Below are 21,653 nucleotides of genomic sequence, written 5' to 3'. Positions count from 1 at the left end.
TCATGACCCTCCGAAAAAAAAGAGGCATGTCCTTGATATACCATATTCTTCATGGTTTATGACCTTCGGGAGTCTAACCACACAATGGACAGGCATGATAACTTGAGATAATCGAGCTGTCTTAATACCCCTATTTAGTGAATAGAGACTTGAATGAGCTATGATAGATATGACCAACGAGAATAGAAGTCTACTTACCTGAGCACTCCTCGAATCCTGAAAAGTCATGCATGGTCCACATGAGAATGGCTCATATATTGGCGGACCGTTGACCATCACGCTTGCTCATATCTTTCACGGCTATTCCCTCCGCTTATAAAATGTTAAGCTCATCGACTAATGGACGAAGATAGATATCCATATTCTTGACTTTGTAGCAACCAGGAATGAGCAAGCTAAGGATCAGGTGTTCTTTCTTCGTAGGAAACCATGACGGGATGTTGTAGTTAACAAGGACTATAGGCCACACACTGTAAAAAGTTGAGCGGAGACAGAATGGGTTCATGCCATCCATAGAAAGACCGAGCTGAAGATTCCTTGGCTCTCGTGCAAAGCCTAGAAAGGTAGAGTCAATGTGGCTTCATGTGTGTGAATCTGCTGATATTCGTTGGACTCTATCTATGGGTCTATTCTGCCCATGCCATGTTGTCAAGCTTGCCATGCTTGATATATGAAATATGTGACGTATACGGGGGATAAGTGAAAAGTGTCTAAAAAATTTCTAAGGGATAGTTTGCCCTTGCAAGTCTTGTCGATACCTGTGAGCACCACACTTTGGACATGTCTCCATAGTTGCATACTCTACTCGAAATAGCACGCAATCGTTGACACATGTATGGATGCTATTGTAGTCCATGCCAAGCTTTTGTAAAACATGTCACACATCATCACGAGACTCACGCATGGTATTTTTAAGTGATAATATGTGATACTTCAGCAACTTGAAAAGACATCATAAAGCACCTTGAAAAAGTGCAATTATTTTTTATAATGGTACCGAAAAGAAATCAATGAAGCGCACATAGAATTTACTTGAACAACTTGGTCACACTTGCATCGCTCCACCCGTATTTTATCCATCATATAAAACTTACTAGTCACTAAGATTCCATATACACATGTTCGAGAGATTTTAAAATAGTTACTAAATTTATACCAATTAAAAAATAATAGATTTTTCAACAAGAAGAGGTTAAAAAAAATGGATAATTTTCATTATTATAAGGGATTCAATCTTTTTCATCTGCCTCTTGTGTTGCACCATTAGTATCACTAGCTTTTGTCCATGCACCTTTTCAACTAGATTATCCTCTTCTCTACTATCAACAAGAGCATTACTTTCATCTAAATTTAGACTTTGATTTTCCAAATTTTTAGCTCTACGTCTTGTACATCTTATTTTCCTAGACTTGTCATGATCATGATCATGATCTTTCTACAAACCACAAACTTTGTCTTCGAAAATTGCAATAGTTAACTTCTTGATATATCCAATTGTTGTAAGGAAAAAATCATATACTAATATATCCACCTCATCAAGTTTCAATATGCTTGTGCATCGGCTTCACTTTACTCATTTTCTTTTTGTTGTAGGATTTCTTGTAGAGTCTATGGCTAGTGTGTATTTACCTATAAGTGTATCCTTATGCTTTCTAATTTGGAACCTATGTACTTGTATGGAGAATACCTTCTTAACTTCCAAAACTTTTACTATCCAAAATGGATGACCCATCTCATTATCCTTTCAATAACAAGTATTGCTATAAGTGAGCCTGCCTTAATATCATTAATATCATCCTGCCATATTTCTTGCAGCTTCTTAATTGTTTTTCTTGATCTTCTACTACCAATATATATTTCTCACTCCTTAAGATGTAAGATCTTTTGGATCTCCTCTGATATTTGTACATTTGCTCATTGCAAGAGGATTTGCAATACTCAAAATTTTAGGCCATGCAAAAGGTTTTGTTAGATGCCAATGATCATTTTGTATTTTTGTAAGTATTTTCTCTTGGTCCTAGAAAAAGTCTTCCCAATCGAGTCACATCCTATGTGTTTGCATACTTTCTTGCTTTTCTAATTAACTACCTTCGTTCTTGTATACATTTGGTATGATCGATCTCTCGTCTCTTCTTGCATATTTCTTTTCCTTCTTTGATGGAATCGAAGGGTTTTTGTTTTGTTTCAAGCATTATAGTATCTATAGGATACATCTCAAGAACTTAAGTCCCCTTGAAGGCAACCACTTCTTATTGAAAGAGATTTTCTTTCTATATAGATGTACTCTACCACCTTCATTTTCCCTCTTTATTAGAAATGAATGTTGGCAGCTTGGGTCATTTAACTTGTGCAAAGATTTTACATTTTTTTCCTTGGAGCCATATGCAAAAAGCTTGAAGTCATATGTTTCTCTTAGGTGCATGACAATTGCTTTTGGTGTATAAGCATCATGTATGATACACATCATTTCAAGTAAGCTAAAGGCATTATGTCAAGATAGTCCCTTGGTAAATATACTGAACATTTGATGAATATGATCATGTGTATGACCCATCATCAAAAAATTCACTTTTACTTTTTGAAATATCACCATATGTACAAGCATATCGAGGTAGCCCAAAACTGTATGATTTTTGTTCTAGGCTTGCTATCACTACAACAAAAAGGCTCCATAGACGCACTTGTAGACGTAATATTTGAATTGTGTTTAAAAATATCGGGTGCGTTTATTACCGTGTCTACTATGCGTCTAAAATTTCGCGTCTACAAGCGCGCTTATAGTGAAAACTACACGCGCATATAGACGCGCATATACACCCGAAGATAGATGCTCCTATAGACGCACTTATAGATGTGCATACACACACGGATATACACGTGCATATACACGCGCACATACACGCACATATACACGCGCATATACATGCGCACATAGATGCGATTATAGACGCGGAAAATAGTGTATTAAAAAAAATCTCAAAGGAGATGTGGTTGTTTAATGTGAGCGCGTCTACAGGCGCATCTACTCTGTGGATCAGACACGCTCTTACACGCGCCAGGTCCACAAAACTCAAAAAAACCTAGGAGGTTTTATGGATCTTCAACGCTTGTGCGTCTACGAGAGCGTCTACTCTGTATATCAGACGCGCTTGTAGACGCGAATTAGCAGTGAAGCACAAAATAAAACTAGGAAAAGCAAGCAACAACTAACATACCCAAAGCTAAGAAGGAACCAAAATACAACTCAGAGTAACCACACAGAGAGAGAGAGAGAGAGAGAGAGAGAGAGAGAGAGAGAGAGAGAGAGAGAGAGAAAGAGAGAGAGAGAGAGAGAGAGAGAGAGAGAGAGAGAGAGAGAGAGAGAGAGAGAGAGAGAGAGAGAGAGAGAGAGAGAAGAGAAGGACTCACCTTGAATATTTGTTGTAATGGGCAGCGGCACAACTACAAACTCCTTCTTCTCCTCCATCTCCTTGCTCTTTGGCTGTTCTCCTTATCGCAACAAACATACCAAAAGCTAAGAAGGTAGCAAAATACAACTCAAAGCAAAGATAGAGAGAGAAAGAGAGAGAGAGGGAGGGAGAGGGAGAGGGAGAGGGAGAGGGAGAGGGAGAGGGAGAGAGAGAGAGAGAGAGAGAGAGAGAGAGAGAGAGAGAGAGAGAGAGAGAGAGAGAGTGTGTGTGTGTGTGTAAGTGAGAGAGACAAGAAGAAGGACTCACCTTGAATCGGTGTTGTGATGGACGGCGACAGGGCTACAAACTCCTTCTCCTCCCTCTCCTTTCTCTTTGCCTCTTGCTTCCTCCTCTCTTTACCCTTTCTTCTTTGCCTCTTCCTTTCTCCTCTCTTTGTGTCGTGGGCCTGCCAAAAAAACCCAAAAGAAATGCATGACGGGACTACTTTGAAAATAATGACACACAAGCAATATTTTTCAAAATTTTTTAAAATTTTATTGCGCGTCTATAAGCGCATCTATAAGCGTGTATATAGAGCAGGAATTGCTTATAGACACGCTTATATATGCATAGTTAAACACACTTATAGATGCGCATATACACATGCTTATACACACGCTTATACATGCGCATATACATGTACAAATACATGCGCATATACATGCGCATATACATGTGCAAATACATGCGTACATAGATGCGATTTCACCTGCAAATTAGACGCAAATATAGACGCGCAATTGTGTCTATATTTTTCAAAATTTTTTAAAATTTTAGTGCGCGTCTGTGCGTGCGTCTACAACTGCTGCTTGTTGTAGTGATGCGTCTGAAAACACGTCTATATTCGCGTCTATTTGCGCGGAGATATAGACATAAAATTCGCGTCTATTTACACGCTCATTTACACGCACATACAGACGCGATGATAGACTTTGCCCGTCTAACATGCGCGTCTATGCCTCGTTTCTGTTGTAGTGTGTGTTATCCAACTGCAAATAAAGAACAAGTGATAAAGCACCCTACCAACTAGAGAGTACAATGTTTAAAATTGTGATAAAAAGGTCAGGATCATTATGAACATTTGGATAAGTAAAGAATACTCTAGGATAAACTCTTCCATGGTACAAAGGCATCCCATTAAATGCATTTATACAAGAGTTTCTTCATTGACATCCTTTGGAAGACAAGAAAAATGAGGTAAGCATGAGTTCTTTTGGTTCTTACCATCAATGACAAGTCTAATATATCTTTCTGGTACGTCAAAACACTTAGACTTATGATGCATGGCCTTCTTTCTCTCTATTGGTCTTCCTGATGAATTTGTAGTGCTTCCTTTGCCATCACAAGCTCCTCATCATCTCTTGCATTCTTTCGTTAAGCTTTTAAATTTTCACAAATGCTATATACTCCCATTCCAACTTTCCTTTGGATTGATAAATTGTTGAAGAACAACTTTCACAATATGGTGAAATGTGGATAGCTAACAAACTTATCTACATTTTGAAGCATAGCTTGCTCGTAGATGGAATATACTTCAGTCCTAATAAAGTTATCTGCAAGATGTAACCTCCCAATTGTTGGCATAACTTCACGCTGTGCCACCTTAAAGTACATTTCCATCTAAGAAACTGCAACCTTACCTAGAGGACCAATAGTAACATTTGGCTCAAGTATGTATCCATTATAGTTAGACATTTTGGATTTGACTCTTTCGAGATGAGTAATGCCTAGGCTCAAGCCTATTTCAAATGCAATCCTGCAAACCACTATGCTATAAAAATAATACTCAAACTTTCCACATACCCATGGTGTCAACATTGATGAAAGAAAAGCATCCTACTGACTATACATCAAAGAAAAATAAGGTTATTAGAGTGCCTTCAATGTTTGATAACCATATGTAACAAGACAATTCTTCTAGCAACAATCGCATTGTAATGCATACTTGATTTGTGCATCATTTATCTACAAGTAAGCTAACATGCTCCATACCATAATTTCTTCTATTTTTTTGGAATTGCATAATTGTCTTACCTCCACATCTTTCTTACATGCAGCATGAGATATCTTTAGATGATTTGTGATGTTGATAGTATGAGTGATTTACATTATTTGATGATTTCACATCTACATCATTTAGGAAACCTTTGATAACCTTGAAAGTACTAAGATCAAATGAACCTGTTAACCCTTAGATGAATAAGGTGGAAAATCTGAAAAATCTAAAGCAGAAGACGAAGGCATGCCAGGAAAAATATAGGAATACAAGAAGCACAGAAGAGTCCTAAATCAACGAGAAAGGCGCACAAGAAAAAGTGTAAGATACTACAACAAAAAGGCTCCATAGACGCAATATTTGAACTGTGATAAAAAAAGTCGAGCGCGTTTATTACCATGTCTACTGTTGCGTCTACAATTTTGCATCTAAAAGCGCGCTTATAGCCAGAGTTATACGCCCATATAGACGCGCATATAGACGCGCGTATTGACACGCTATGTAAATATATAATCATATTTATAAAAAAGTGGATATATTCATATTGTACGTCTATACACGCGTGTATCTACGCATCTAAAAAAGTGTTTACTCTGCAAGTTTTTGACGAGAATAGATGCACATTTATCCTGCAAATTAGACGTGCTGATAGACGCGCAAAACAGAGATATGAAAAAAAAACCAGAGAGCATGTGGCTTTGTAACATGCTCTCTGGTTTTTTTTCCCCATCAATATCAAATTGTATGCTTAGGGAAAACAGAGAAAGATTATTTTGAAAATTTTTGTACTGAAAACAAAACAATGTATGTAGAACACGAAATTTCATATATATAGATGAAACGTTTTTACATGATGAGTTCTAGTGCTTGTGACCTCAAGCATGGTCATGGTTGCAAGCACTAGCTGAAAGTAATACATACCAAAAATGAAAATTACAAGCCAAGGGGAGGCATGCATGTATGGGGCTCCTTTACATCTCCTCAGAAGAGGCATCATCATCACTACCACCACTGCTGCCTGTGCTGCTGCCGTTGTCGCCACCACTACTGCTAGTCCCCCCTTCGCTATCCCCAACAGCATCAGGGTTCGCCTACACAAAGGATTAAGGTATATAAATACCATTACAAACAATAAATTAGAGTTACCTATACTTTTCATGTAAAAAATAAAACATACCTCTTCTGGTTGTGGAATCCTCATGGCATGACTATATTGCTCCTCCGTGATGAGTCCCTCCTCGTAGAAATGTTGCCAAGTGGATGCCCGGTTATGACCTCGATGGTAGCCTACCTCTCTAGGAGTAGGCATCCTACCAACGATATGATACTACAAAACAATTTGAACATACAACGTATTAGAACACACTACATAATGAAGTGAAACAAATTATAAAATTTAATTAAAAAAGAAATCAAATAATACTTACAAACTCAGCCTCCCATGACTCCCTGCCACCCGATCCATAATGTGACGATCCCATGGTTGCCATCTGGATACGTTGCGCCTCTACATGCTGGCAACTTGTGATTTTCTCTGCTGCTCTCTTCTTGGCCTCTTTCCACTCCCTGCGGTGGCAATTGGGTGGTTGGCCATATCCAGGGCGCCCCTGCTCTTGTCTCCGCAGTGACTTCTTGGCGCGCGTCATAAGGTGAGACCTCTTGTTATGAAGCACGTCTCTCACCTTTGACCATCCCCAATCATATGAGAATCGTGAATTCTCGGGATTGAACTTATGGACCATGATGTTCATGCAATAGGAATTATCAAGTTGGGAGCTGAATTGCACTAAGGGAAAGATTGTAATTACCTCTTCCTAAGTGATGTGGTTGACCATCAAAATGCCTTGTACTCCATCTATGAAGCCCTTTATGTATTCTATCCATTCAGCCTCCAGCTCTTGGTTAAGGTGCTGTTCTTCTCTTGATTATGGTGGATGCAATATCACTGTAATTGCATAATTGGGTGTACGGAAAAATCCCAACAATCAATGATTTTCTCAACATGTATTCACCTCTACACAGAACTGTACATGGTTTCAGTCCCTTCACTAGCACAATCATGTTAGTCCATAAACTATTCCCTAAAACCATGTGTGTAAGGAGAGTGACTTTTTCCCTTCTTTACCTTCCCAATCAACCCTTCACTCTTGGGAAGTGTGTGCAGAACTCCTTGTTCATCTTTTGATCAACCTCTCCACAACCATGAACATGTCCACTGATGAGATTTTGGATGGCTTTAGAAGCTCTGATTGCCATTAGCCCAAACTTCGAGAAGCATGAGAGGATAGGATATGTTTGGCATGCTAGAGGAAGGTGGTGATACAGGAGCATACCCATTTGAATGATTTGCTTGCTATGAGATTAATGGTGAGGAGGCTGTCCTTTTTAGCAAGGGATTGGCTCTATTATACCACCATTGGCTTTTCTGTAAGAATTCAGCCTCATGTGTCAGATTATGATATCTTTTGGCCAAAGTGTTAGGGGGCCCAGTAGTTCTAAGGTGAAACATAAAGGTGAATTGAAATTTGTGGTAAGAGTGTGACTTGGTTTTTCCCAGTCTCAAAAAGTAATTTATTGCAATATTTTCCTAATGTTGTGAGAAATGATGCATTCAGTTTGGTGGTTGCAGGAAAAGTCGACAAGTGTCCATGTTTTGTTATCATGCTTGAGGTAAGTTAATTCACTGGAGTGAGCTTTTATTTAATGCAGTCTCTTAACAAACTAATGTTCACCCAGCAGGTGCTTTAATAACTGGTATTGTCTCGATAGCTAGAACATTATTCCCGTTTCACTGACCAACTACCCTCAAATGTAAAACCAATCATGCAATGTTAGTTCTGTTACCTTGCGACGAAGTAGTTTGGATTGAACTGCTCCCCCCAATTTGCTGCCTGTGCATTGCCAACCCTCCCCCTCCTCATGGCTGCTTGCTGTTCACCAACGCCTCTTCCTTGCATGTGGCATCCCCTCTGCTAGCTGCTGCCTCTGCCTGTTCCATGTCCATGCAGTTCTTGCTGCTGCTTTGCTCACATCACTGCCATCACCCATGTCTCAACTGTTGCCAGCTTGCATCTCACTCCTTGCTGCTGTGTTGTCCATCTCATGTCTTCTCCCTTCACATCATAGTGACGTGGGATTCCATTCCATGGCTTAAGGAACTTGGGAACATGTTCTACAAGCATCACTGTTCCCATTCCCCTTCGACAAACATGCGAGTGTGATGAAGATCTCTTAGGGTGTATATCAGTAAAATCCTAAACTTAAATCACTTCTTAGTCATATGAGCATGTTGTGCAATGATACATTTAAATGTTGTTATGTTTGGGCCATCGTCTAATCTTATGCTGCAAAGTTTGTCAATATGTCACAGTGACATGGTGCTCCCAAATATATAGTGCCCTTGTTCCTGTTCTGAAAAGGAATTTTGTTCCATCTATGTGTTTCCTCTCCATCTGACCATGTTTAGCGCAATGTTTGCCCTCCCTCTGTGGCCGTTTTTTTGTGTTGCTCCCTGTGTTTGCAACAGCCTTCTGTCTTTGAAACGTAGATTGTGAACAGGCTTCTCATTCATGCAATGGAAACCATCAGTCCAGCATTGGATTAGCCTACTGTTGGCCCCCAACCTTCTATCTTGTGTATCAGTCTCTCAAATGAACAGCTCCAATCTGTATGAGCATTGGAGTAGTACTCCAAAACTGTGGCCTTCAGTTAACCTCTATATTGAGCAGCTACAATTCGCACAAAGATCAGAATACTCCAAATAAGTTTCCTTTGGACAGGTGGTGGGGCCATTGCCCCTCATGTGGACAGGTTCTTGACTAGCTTCACTCCAGCCCTCCCCATTGGCACCATGCAAATAGTTGAGCCTATTCTTATGAGATAGGGCAACCTGATGGTTGGGCTTTGAACACCAGAAACTGCTTGGGAGTTGTGGGGTAACTCCACAGTAGTCTTTGGGGACGGGGGTTATCTACATGCTCCCTTGATACAGTGGCTTCACTGCAATGGGATTTCTTTGTAGCTATGCCTTTCCACAGTACTCATTGACCCTCTTTTTTCTTGGACCGACAATGGAGCTTCACCACCTGGCAGAGGACTTCACTGGTAAACACCTCATACACACTCTCTCTATGAAAGTGTGTGCGCATGTGCTTTTCAATTGTGTCCTGAGTGGAAATCGGAATTAGAGCAGGAGATCTTGCCTGGGTGTCTCATGGTTTAATTTCTTTGCACTTCTCAAGCTCTCTTTAGCAATTCTCTTTTTGCTCCATCTCTGCAATTTCCAGAAGTTCTATTTTGAGAAGAGCTATAGGAAGAAGCAAAAGGGAGAGAGAGAACATCAGTAGAATTAAATTAACATGTCATGCTTGGTTTGAGTAGCCTTGCAACCTCACGAAGACATCTTGAGACGCAAGCAGCAGTTCGAGCAATGAGACAAGTCATGAAGGCATTGTATGCACAGTTCACTTCTACCTACATGTAGGTTATGCTGTCTGCAGCCCCCTGAAGGTCATGCCTAGTCATGTGATTTGTCATGTTTCTCACTTTAGCCTCATCTGATTCCATGAATGAATATGTTTCATTTAAATCACCCGTATTGATTCCAAAAGACATCATTGGGACTTCAGGTTGTTTTTCTGGAGGCATAACAGTAGATTTATGTGATGCAGACGGGTGAACAAAAGTTTTGTTGAAAGGTGATAATGTCAATATATTGAGATCTGAAAATACTTATGTTTCAGACTCTGTAATCCTTTAAGGTACCAACAACGGCTCATACTTCCCAATGTTACATTTCTTAACATGAGTAATTGTATTGTTGTTTCCTTTGAGAACATGATTTTAATATCAGAATTGTGTCAAGTATAGCCTTTGGCGAGGGTTTTGTGCCTGCGTTTTTTGCTGGATTGAAATTGGTGCTGCCCATTAATTTGGGCTTTGCCTAACTGCCTGTAAACCAGTTTTCTGGGGCATTGCCCTCAATTTTCTGCAGATCTGACCCTTGGGTTCTTCAAAGTCCTCTTCACATTCATGCAGTTAGTTGGTTGATTCGATGCCGCATTTAGCAGCTATTACATTTTTTCCACCTTGATTTGTTTGGCATGCTTTGCATCTGATGACAAGTTGGATGATATCCACTGTGGGCATAGATATGTGGATCAGCCACGGAATGGACACATCTTTCGTGTCAAAGATTGGAGGGAATATCTTACATATATTAATGTGAGTATTCTTTATGCAACACTTGTGTCTAGTGTGCTTTGTTGACTCATTTTGGACCTTTGCACTTGCCATTTGCAAAACATGGTGCCAACTTTTCTATTTTGATGAGTTGTTGTTTGTGTTGCTCTATGAGGAGTAGACATACATTAACCATGCTTGTATGAGCTTTAGGTGAGAAAGCCTTTGCTTCCAGGCCAAGATCTTTATTTACTGGTAAGCCTAAGGGCAAAGCTCAAATTTCTGATCCTTAGAGCTGAAATGTTGATCACTTTCAAAAGAAAGATAAATGTGGTTATTTTAGGGAGCCTAGCCATGTTATTCAGGAATGCAGCACATGCATAGCCAGTGAGATCAAGCGGCAGTCATGCATGTCAACTTTGCAATTGCTGTTCATGAGTATTAGGTGCAGTTCTTGTTGGGAATAAAGGGCCACCATGCCTCCACCTTACACGGCTGAACATACCCTTTACGGATATTATACTATGTTTCATATATCTATCTGAAAAACCTAAAGAGGTACAAGTCATTGTACCCACACATGCTGTGTCTGCTCTCTTCTCTCTCAACCTACTGCATCTCCATTGAAGCATGGAGGAAGCTCCGTCTCGAATCCTTCACTTCAAACTGGTATGAGAGTTGGACATTTGGAGGAGCTCCCCGGCATTACTTCAGTAGACAGTTCAATACTTGCAAGGTTTTCATTCTTGGCAGCCATATCCACACCATTTGAGGTTTGTATTGGTCATCAATTGCTTGAGCACTCATTGAGGCTTCTTGGAGCTTGCTCAGGGCATTATTGAGCCTGCGATAAGCTCATTTCAGAGGGCATTCACCTCAGTTTCAGGGTCAGTGATTGACAGCTCGTAGAAAGCAAACTCCATTGGCCTACTCACCGCAGCTTGCATTGAAACTTGGTTTAAGGCTTCTAGAGCCTTGGTTGAGCCTTACCAGAGGCTTCTTGATGTCATTAGTTGCTGCCTAAGCCAACAGCCTGTTAGGCTCAAATCATGTTGATCTGCAGCACCCTGTCTTCAGCCCACATAGTTGATTCTCACTCATTGGTTCTCATTGGTAGCTCATCTACAGCTTGGATACATGCATGGTCACACCCATTGACATTGGCATTGGCCCTTTAGCTTGACATTGGATTGGAGCTGATTATATTTAGTCCTTTGACTGTGAATCACACAGTATGCAGTCTGAAATAACAGGGCAGCTCTTGTCTTTGATGCCTCATGATCAGTGGCATGCTCCTTTTGGTGCCCGAATGGTTATGTTTTGATGCTATAATATTCAGGGATCCTATGTCATTGCTTTGAGATGTCTTTGGACATGTTTTGAGGCTTCATTTACTCAGTTTTGATAGTGATATAGCTGTTGGAATACACAAGGCTGAATGTACTTTATAGGCATTATCCTTATGTCTATTGCTTATGGCTATGATTTGGGTGCTCTACATGATGTATTGATGTATGCCATTGATGCTATGCACTCCGATATGGTTATGGGGATATGTTGAGCTGGATTTGGGCTTGCCAACATTGTCATTGGCTGTAGTAAAATTGCAGGTTGTAGGTACAATATTTGGGAGTTCCTATTGATGTCTTCGGGTATTGATTTGGTATTGAATCATTGGCATATGCTTAGACAGTGATTGCACATGCTTTGTGCCTCAGTTTTAGGCTGAAATATATCAGTTTTTGCAAAGATTCTCATGCTGTGTACTATGGACAGGTCTTAGATGCAGACAGGTTATCCATAATGCTATCAAATGCTATTTGGTAATGTACTGATGTATGTTTTTGAGCCCATATGCTTGACTATGCTTGGATATGATCAATAGGTGGTACTAAGCTGAAGATTTTAGAAATATTGTTGGTTGGTATTTGTCTTTCATCTTGGTCATTTGCGTGATAGATTGGGCTTGTATTTGGTGACATTTGAGTCATCTTTGGGCTGCAATGCTGGCAGCAGTGATGGAAGCAACCTTTTGCACATCTAGAAGCTTGAGGGTGTACATAACTTTGCCACATGGCAAAAGCAATGGTACAATGTCTTGGTGCGTAAGAAACAGGTGAAGCGCATTAAGACAAAGGGAGTACGACTAGTAGACACAGAGAAAGAGAATTGGGAAGATCTAGATGAGCTTGCATGCTCTACAATAGAGCTTTCAGTTTTAGACTCTTTGTTGTTCAATATAGAGAAGTTGGATTCTGCATATGCTATGTAGACTAGACTTGAGGAGTTGTGTGCTCAGAAGTTGGATTCTGCATATGCTATGTAGACTAGACTTGAGGAGTTGTGTGCTAGCAAGGTTTATTGATTGAAGAAATTGATGGACCTTTGCATGAAGGAAGGTATAGCCATGCCTGTACATCTCAATGAGTTTAACTCAATTTTCAGCTAGCTGGTTGCTTTGAAGTTTAACCTTGATGATGAGTTCAAAGCCACTTTCTTGGTATGCACTTTGCTTGAAAACTGGGATACATTCAGGACAGCCATGAGTAACTCCAATGCCATGCTGATGTTCTCTGATGTGGAGATCTCTTTGCTTATGGAAGAGTTAAATAGACAAAATAATGCTGCCATCAAGTCTTCCAGTGCATTGCATACTAGAGGCAAATCCTAGCAGAAGGGAAAATTTGAAAATAAAGGATGCAACAAGTCTCGTGGGAAAGATGTTGAGTGCTATCATTGTGGCAAGAAAGGACACTTTAAGTGTGATTGCTATAAGTGAAAGAAAGAGAAGGGCAAGGGTAAAAAGACTGATGATAGCAAGGATGAGAAAAAGGATAGCCAATTTTCAAAGAAGAGCAATGTCAAGATAGAGCAAGCCAATGTAGTCAGTCATTAGAGTGATAGTGGTAGTGATGTCCTCTTTACTTTTTCTTTTAGTGCACTATATTTGATTGTAGATTGCACACTTGCATTCTTAATTCAAGTGCTTCATTCCACGTAATACCACACCATGAGTGGTTCTATGACTATAGTGGTGGCAGACATGGTATTGTCCACTTGGGGGACAACTATGCATGTGATATTGCAGGGATTGGCAGTATATGCAGCTGGAATTTCAGCACTGTTCAATATTCACCTTGCATCATGTGACGTTTGTATCCCAGCTCTCGAAGAGTTTGATTAAGCACAGGGTAGCTAGATGACGAAGGCTATCACACTACTTTTGGGGATGGCAAATGGAAGATACGTAAGGGATCTAGAATCATTGCTAGAGGCTCTAAGAGTGATACTCTGTATCTATTGTATGTGTCTAGTGGGTGTGACCATATAGTCGCCATGACCGAGCAACCAAGTGTTTCTTTGTGGCATGGCCGGTTGGGACACATGAGTCAAATTGGAATGAAAGTGTTTTCTCATTTGGGTTATTTGTTGTGTTTGAGGTATGTTGATTTTGACCATTGTGATCATTGTGTCTATGGTAAACATGCTCAAGCATTACATAAGAAGTCTCTTTATTGAAGTCTTCTCCCTTAGAGTTGGTACATTCAGATGTGTCAAATGCCAAAGTTGTCTCTAGGAAAAAGAAGTACTTTATCACTCTTGTTGATGATGCTACATGCAAAATATGGGCGTATCCTATCTGTTGTAAGGACAAGGCCTTGGATAAATTCAAGAAATTCTTGTCATTTGCTAAAAATATAACTGGTAAGACATTAAAATGCCTTTGTACTGAAAATAGTGGGGAATGTGTTTGAAGCTTTTCAGGACTTTTGTGACAGTAAGGGATAAAGAGAGAGCCCAGTGCCCCTCATAATCCGCTTCAAGACGGTGTTGTAGAGTATATGAACATGACCATTTAGGGCAAGGTCCATACTATGGTGTCTCATGTTGCATCACCTCATGGATTTCGGGCAGAGACTGTTATGATAGCCATACATTTGGTATATCGGTTACCGAACATGTCTTTGGAGGCAAGAGCCCCGCAGGAAGTGTGGTCGGGGAAGCCACCTTCATATGCTCATTTGAGAGTGGTTGGCTGCGAGGCCTTTGTGGACATTCACAAGGAATAATGTAGCAAACTTGAACCAAAGTCTTGTAAATGCATTTTCCTAGGATATGGTGACGAGGGTGAAATGGGATATAGATTATGGGATCCTGAGAAAAGGAAAGTTGTACGTAGCAATGATGTTATCTTTTGGGAAGACCGCATGCATAAACAGCTTGAAAAGACAGAGGAGGTCAGAAGGGTTGATACTGAAAATGATTAGCAAGAAGTTGCCCATGATATACCACAGTCTTACTAGGAAAACATGCAATTAGGATAGCCGGAACTGGCAGGACAGCATGCTGAAATTTTTGGACAGCAAGTTGTAAATGCAGATTTGTACACCCAATAGCTTGGAAAACCTGAACCTTCGGTCCATAGGTCGACTCGAATACCAAGACAACTGGATAGGTTTGTTCCTGGTGCTCAGTATGCTGCTGATTATGTCATGGTGATAGACTGTGGTGAAGCGTCATGTTTCGAGGAAGTAATGGACATATAGAACAATAAGAAATGGCATAAGGGTATGTTGTCAAAGATGGAATCTCTAGAGAATAATGGCACTTGAGATTCGGTGCATTTGCATAAAGGGCAGAAAGTACTTCCATTCAAATTGGTTTATCAGATGAAAGTCACTTTTGGTTCCTCATCAAAGTGCAAAGCACAGCTTGTTGCAAAGGGGTACAAGCAAAAACATGGGATTGATTTTAATGAAATCTTCTCTCTTGTAGTCAAAATGACTACTTTACGGACCATCTTGGGTTTGGTTGCATTTGAGGATATGGAACATATATAGATGGATGTAAAGATTGCTTTCTTATATGGTGATTTGCATCAGGGCATCTATATGTAGCAGCTTGAGGGTTTTGTTACAAAGGGAAAATAAAAGATAGTATGTAAACTCAACAAGAGTTTGTATGGACTTAAATAGGCACCACGAGAATGGTATCATAAGTTTGATACATTCATGCAGTCTCAAGGGTACAACAGGAGTCAAGTGGATCATTGCTTACACATCTAGAAGGCAGTAGATGACAGCTTTATTCTCTTGGTTTTGTATGTGAATGACATGTTGATTGCAGGCAAGGATGTTCATGCTTTGGACACCTTGAAACAAAGCCTATACAATAGTTTTGACATGAAGTATCTCGGTGAGGCAAATCATATTCTTGGGATGCATATACTTAGGGATAGATCGAAGGGTCTTCTCTATCTGTCACAATAGGAGTATGTCTCCAAGATTTTGCAGCGTTTCAATATGGAGGTAGGGAAAGCGATTGGTGTACCATTGCCTCCATATGTGAAACTTAGTGTAGAGGACAGCCCTACATCTGATGATGAAAAGGCTGAAATGACCAAGATTTTGTATGCCTGAGCTGTTGGTAGCTTGATGTATGTTATGGTTGCTACACGTTCTGACATAGTATTTGCGGTGGGAGTGGTTAGTAGGTACATGGCACATCCTGGCAAAAAGCATTGGGAAGCAGTGAAGGGTATCATGAGATATCTTAAGGGCACAAAGGATTTGTGCGTCTGCTTTGGAAAGCATAAGGCATCTGTCGTTGGCTTTATGGATGCAGACTATGTTGGTCATTTTGACTGCAGGATCTGTCATTGGATTTATGGATGCAGACTACGCTGGTCATTCTGACTGCAGGAAGTATACTTCAAGCACCTTCACAAGGGGATTAGTCTCTTGGATATCCAGGATGTAGAAGCGTGTCACATTGTCTACTACAGAGGCAAAGTATGTGGTTGCCACTGAGGTATGCAAGGAGGCTTTATGGGTTTCACATCTGGTGGGAGAGCTTGGCATTACAGAGGTTCCTATCCTCCATTGTGATAGTTAGAGTGCTATCATGCTAGCACGGAATCCTATCTTTCATGCAAAGACAAAGCACATACAATGAAGTATCATTTTATGAGGGATGTACTCGACAACAAGAGCATTGAGCTTGTCAAGGTACATACAGATGATAACCCTGTGGACTTTCTCACGAAGGGTCTTCCAACAGAGCGGTTGGCTCATTGCTGCGAGATGATGGGAGTTGGATAGGTATAGGTGTTTTTAGCTTTGTACATACTTAGACTTTGCTGATGCTTTCTTCTACCTTCAGGCATGTTGCATTTAGGTGGGAGGTTGTTGGGAATAAAGGGCCATTGTGCCTGCACCCTACACGGGTGAACATACCCTTTATGGGTATTGTACTATGTTTCATATATCTATTTGAAAAACCTAAAGAGGTACAAGTCATTGTACCCACAAATGCTGTGTCTTCTCTCTTCTCTCTCAACCTACTGCATCTCCATTGAAGTGTAGAGGAAGCTCTGTCTCAAATCCTTCACTTCAGTTCTTGGATGACATGTGCAAAATGCATGATTGTTTTCATACACAGCTCAAGCATAATGTTGTGGCCAAATGCAAAAGAGATCGGGCTTTCATGGATATGGCATTATGCATGGTGAGGTCTATCCAGTTTATTATGCTATGCAAGTCATTGTACCGCATATAAATATAATTTGCATCGATTCTATGATCTTGTGCAAGTTGATGTACCAAGATGTAAATACAGTTTGCATGGGATTAGCCACTTTCTTCCAGCCTAAGCAGTTACTATAATTAATTAATTAAATTCTCGAGTGCAGTCTGTATTTTTATGTGGATTGTTAAAACCTCCTAAAGATAGTCATCTCATAATCTTCGGATTTCTTCCTCTTTGGGCCAGCAAGCCACCAGGTTTAGGAGCAGGAATGGGGCTTCTTGACATCAAGCCAATAGAGTGAGCCATACTTGGTGTGTGTGGTAAAGCTTTTGGATGAGCAAGATATGGCTTGTTTTCATCTATCGCATTCTACTCACAAGAAGAACGTTCTAAAAGTTTCACAATCACAAATGTGCCAGAATCCACCAGATAATCTGAGAAGATAAAAGGCAAATGTATTGATCATTTTGTGCAAGAATTTGGGAGTTCTTGAGCAGATGCAACCGGGAGGATATTGTTTCTGATAAAACAGATTATATCAATAGTGAATCAGATCTCCCCAAACACATGGTGTCAAAGGTTCAACTTGCCCTTTCAAGTTTCGACTTTTGTGTGAATAGTTAAAGCCAAAATTGTACATCCATATAAACAATCTAAAAGATCCTTTTTACATGCTTACTTTTAAAAGTAAAAGAGGTTGATGTGCTCTTGTCTACAGGTACTAGATAAGTAAAAGAGGTTGATGTGCTTGTGTCTACAGGTGCTAGATAACCAACCGCATGACCTTATTTATAAGGAAACCTTCAGTAGTCCTTGGCTCGAGACTCGCATAAAAGAAGAAAAAAGGTTGTCCTTCCTCTTGAACCCCAAGGACTGTTTAGATCAACAAAAAAATGGAAAGTTTCTTTGGGTTTTTAGAACACTAGGTACTCTAGGGCATGTCATAGTCTCTTCCACTGCCTTAAAAAATTTCCTTAGAATCCTTCTCTCTTTTCTTACCCTTTTCTGACTCTTCTCAACAATTGGTACATACAATAAAGGGCAGAGTTTGTTTCTTCTGCACTTCATTCCTCAGCATCTTCTCACTTTGTTCTTACATTAATGAATGTCCATCTTGTTTGGCAAGTAGGTCCAGCTGTGTAACTTATGCTGAAACTTACCAGCCGTTGCAAGATCCTCTGATACAACGTTGCATCGATATCATGGAGAAGAAGTCCAAGGTTGCTTTGCCGTGGACCAGGGTCTTTAAACACTTATTTTCTAGGCTTTTCTTCAGCTCACAGAAGACTTGGATTCCTACGGGCAGCTTGGTAAGTGCCAAATATCGCAAAGACCCATGCTTCTCAAGAGAATCCATTTAAAAATCTTCTGCTTCTTTGCTTTTGTCTTTTTACATTGCCTGTCATAAAATGGCAGAAACTCTTGGAGGCATTGTATGCGGTACGACCCAACATGGCTCTGATTGCCAGTGACTTCAGCATACTTCCAGATGTGAAGGTTGAAGGGGATGGCGCTCCCTTGGTGGCTAGAAAGGCATGCACGTTCTGTATGTTTTTCTATTGGCTTCGCTCTTGTTTGGCACGTTTCTTGTGGTTGAAGATCAAACCTGGTTTGCCTGTCGCAGAAAGATGGTGTCACCAGGGATCTCTCAACGTATCTTGATGTACAGGTGATTGTTTTGCCACCTAATCTGGCTTTAAAAACTTCTGAAGTTAAGGTTTGGATTTACAAAGACGATTCTGTCGGCTGTCATGTTAAAACCCCAGGGAGATGCAGACATATTTTTCCCAACAGATTTTCGGCTGTTAAGAGACCTGGATCAGTATTGTCATCATACGTTTACCTCTGGACCAGTTTGCAAAGGACCACGCAAATCCTCTATAGTAAGCTTGATCCCAAGGCGGGGTTGTTTTGGAGAGGGAGAGTGTGTGTGTGTGTTTAAAAGGACTTTCAGATATTTTCCTGCAAATTCTCTTCCCCTGAGGTGGGAATGTTTTGGACCAAACAGGTTTTTGAAGGTTTGAAGAGTTTCCTTTTCCTTTTTCAGATGTCTTCTGCTCAGTTCATGGTCCAGCATGCTGAAGTTTCGAGGACCAGGACAAAAGATGGCTTCAATCCTTTGTTGGATGACTACAGCAACATGAAGTTTTACTTGAGTATGCTGACCTGAAATATTTCCTCGTGTATGAAGATGGGCATGCACGCATGTGCCACCCTTTATATGCAGAAAGGAGCCAATACTCTGGTGAGTAAACTTTTATGCAAAATTCACGAGGGGAAAGGATGTCAATCGTGTTTTGTATAGTAAGTGTTCCTTTTCTCTTGGTTTCAGCTTCTCCTGTGCATAGGATTTGGAAGAAAGCACTGGTAAAGTTATGCTACAAGCTGGGGAGCTAGAGGGAGTGTTCTAATGGTTCTACTATATCTGATCAAGGCAGACTATTTTTAGCAAGTCTTCGCAATTCTCTGAAGGTAATTTCAATGGTCACTCTTCGAAATCTAACACCAGTAACATTTTTGGTGATTTCAATCTTCTGTATGGGCCAAGTCTTGTAGCTCAATTCGTGTATCTTTAAGCCCTGCAATACTTGGGCATTGGATATAACGTTCTCTAAAACTTGTATTTTGGGCCAAATATCTTTATCCGAAGCACTAGAAGCTATAGATTCAAACTAGTTCCGTTTCGACTAATTCTCGACAACAGATCCACATGTCCAATACTTCCGACTTGTTATGCCTCTGTCTACAACTTATCTATGTTGATTCATCACCTAACTTCTATGTTCTCTGTATCCAAACTAAAAGAACCTAAGAAAGAACTGCCGAGCCCTGAGATGGATACAGTGGAAACTTTATCCCAATGTAAACCAGTGTGGCTCAATTGGTAGGGTGAGCACATGTCCTATGAACGTGGTGATCCAGTGATGGGAATAAAAAGCAGTAATTGAACCCAAGAATGTGGGTGGATATGCGGTGTGTGTGAGATATCAAATGGAGATTATTTCATTTGTCGGTCAAAATACTGAAGCTTTTGTAGGCTGTACAATGTTTGGACGGGAAGATCTCAAATATCCACAATTTTGGCCATTTGGGCCATTTCCTGATATTGTGCTTGCTGTGCATAGACTTGAAGGATTGGATGCATGTTTGTGGTTGTAGAAGGATCATTCTGCAAGATTTTTATTCATTTTGGAGTGTAACAGAGCATGTGGTCATTTTCTGCGTCGGATTGCAGAATCAGAGTCTGTGCATGTAGACAATGTCTAATAACACACCGCCTTTGAATTTCGATAAGAACAACTGTCAAGCTTGGATGTCCAAGACAGTAGACTACTAATTTCTTTTGCTGTCAAAGATCTTGAGAGGCCACGGCTTGCACCCTTGCCTTGGAATTGCTGCTTGTTTTAGGCTGTTGCAGAGTCCAGACGACTCATATTATGGATTTGTCAGTGATTACATATCATTTAAATGTTGAATGGATGTTGGCAAGAAGGGTCTACAATTCGCCATCTATAGGACGGAGCTTGCATTGGGTGTAAGTTGTATAGCGTAATCACCTATGTGACTACTTGAACTCTTTAGTGTGCGCCTCTTAATACACTTAGCGTCACGTTCATAAACCACCCCTATTACTACACTCAAGTGGATGGTCTATGACTTGTATACTTGAATATTACTCTTATGATTGACAAACTTTACAAGTTACTCCTTAATATTCGTCTTCTAGAATCGAGGTTAGAGTTGAATGTCTCTTAATTCAAGTTCACTTTGGGTCACATGAATTTTATTTGTAAGTTCAAGTTTGGACTCCCTTGATTAGCATGTTTCGAGCTAATGTAATACTAACATTGCATGTAGTAAAGTTTTCGCATGAAACTTACTTCTTGTCATTTCTAAAGTTTTATAAAATAGGTTTTGGTGTATGAATCTCATATGAAGCATTCCTTTCTTGAAACCTTGGCAACACTTACGTTGATTGGGTTTAAATCTACTTGTACTTCTATCTTACACTTAGGAGTATGCTATGATATGGAGCAACAACAAATATCATCTAGTTTCTTTAAATTGTTATAATTCAAGACAACATGGGATGACATAATGTTGGGGTAAAGGCCAATGGCCTAACGTCACGGCCTAAGGTCTAGCCAGTACCTTGTGTAGAACTATATAATGTACCATTTATAAATTAAGTGGAGATAATAGAAAATAAGGGTGTCAAATATCCACAAAAGGTCCTCTTTCTTTGTCTGTCTGTCTGTTTGTGTCTCTCTTTTTTTTTCCGTAAATCTCTCTCTCTCTCTCTCTCTCTCTCTCTCTCTCTCTCTCTCTCTCTCTCTCGCACGTGTGTGTGCGTGTGTGAAGATATTTGAATTAATGAGACGATATTTACAATGGGCCTTCAAGCTAGCCAAGCAAAATTAGAAACAAGTAACAAATATGGATGAAGCCAAGAAGCGACAAAGGAAAAGTGACAAGAACAAGAAGAGGCTCACAAAGTG

At 40.2% G+C, this 21,653-nt stretch overlaps 1 protein-coding gene across 4 annotated transcripts; it reads left to right on the top strand.

Annotated features, from left to right (window-relative positions):
* The first annotated feature begins 7,277 nt into the window (after window positions 1-7,277).
* Window positions 7,278-20,838, top strand: LOC148031771 (uncharacterized). 4 transcript variants are annotated; one of them, XM_087685429.1, is made up of 8 exons: window positions 7,278-8,115; window positions 17,915-18,000; window positions 18,284-18,464; window positions 18,571-18,687; window positions 18,779-18,823; window positions 18,921-19,037; window positions 19,202-19,399; window positions 19,487-20,838. In XM_087685429.1, the coding sequence occupies exons 1-7, from the start codon at window positions 8,107-8,109 to the stop codon at window positions 19,322-19,324; spliced, it is 678 nt and encodes a 225-aa protein (XP_087541555.1). In that variant the 5' UTR covers window positions 7,278-8,106; the 3' UTR covers window positions 19,325-19,399; window positions 19,487-20,838. The 4 variants fall into 4 exon arrangements, with proteins under 4 accessions (XP_087541555.1, XP_087541553.1, XP_087541554.1 ...); XM_087685427.1 differs by lacking the exon at window positions 7,278-8,115 and adding an exon at window positions 14,232-17,465 and having other exon boundaries at window positions 17,574-18,000; XM_087685428.1 differs by lacking the exon at window positions 7,278-8,115 and adding an exon at window positions 14,232-17,733.
* The last annotated feature ends 815 nt before the right edge of the window (window positions 20,839-21,653 follow it).

Source organism: Lygodium microphyllum, chromosome 9, assembly GCF_053477565.2.
Source record: "Lygodium microphyllum isolate KBCC chromosome 9, Lygodium_microphyllum_v1.1.10, whole genome shotgun sequence".
Taxonomy (NCBI): Eukaryota; Viridiplantae; Streptophyta; class Polypodiopsida; order Schizaeales; family Lygodiaceae; genus Lygodium; species Lygodium microphyllum.
Note: the sequence above shows the minus strand (reverse complement) of the source record. Positions and strands in the feature narration are given on the sequence as shown.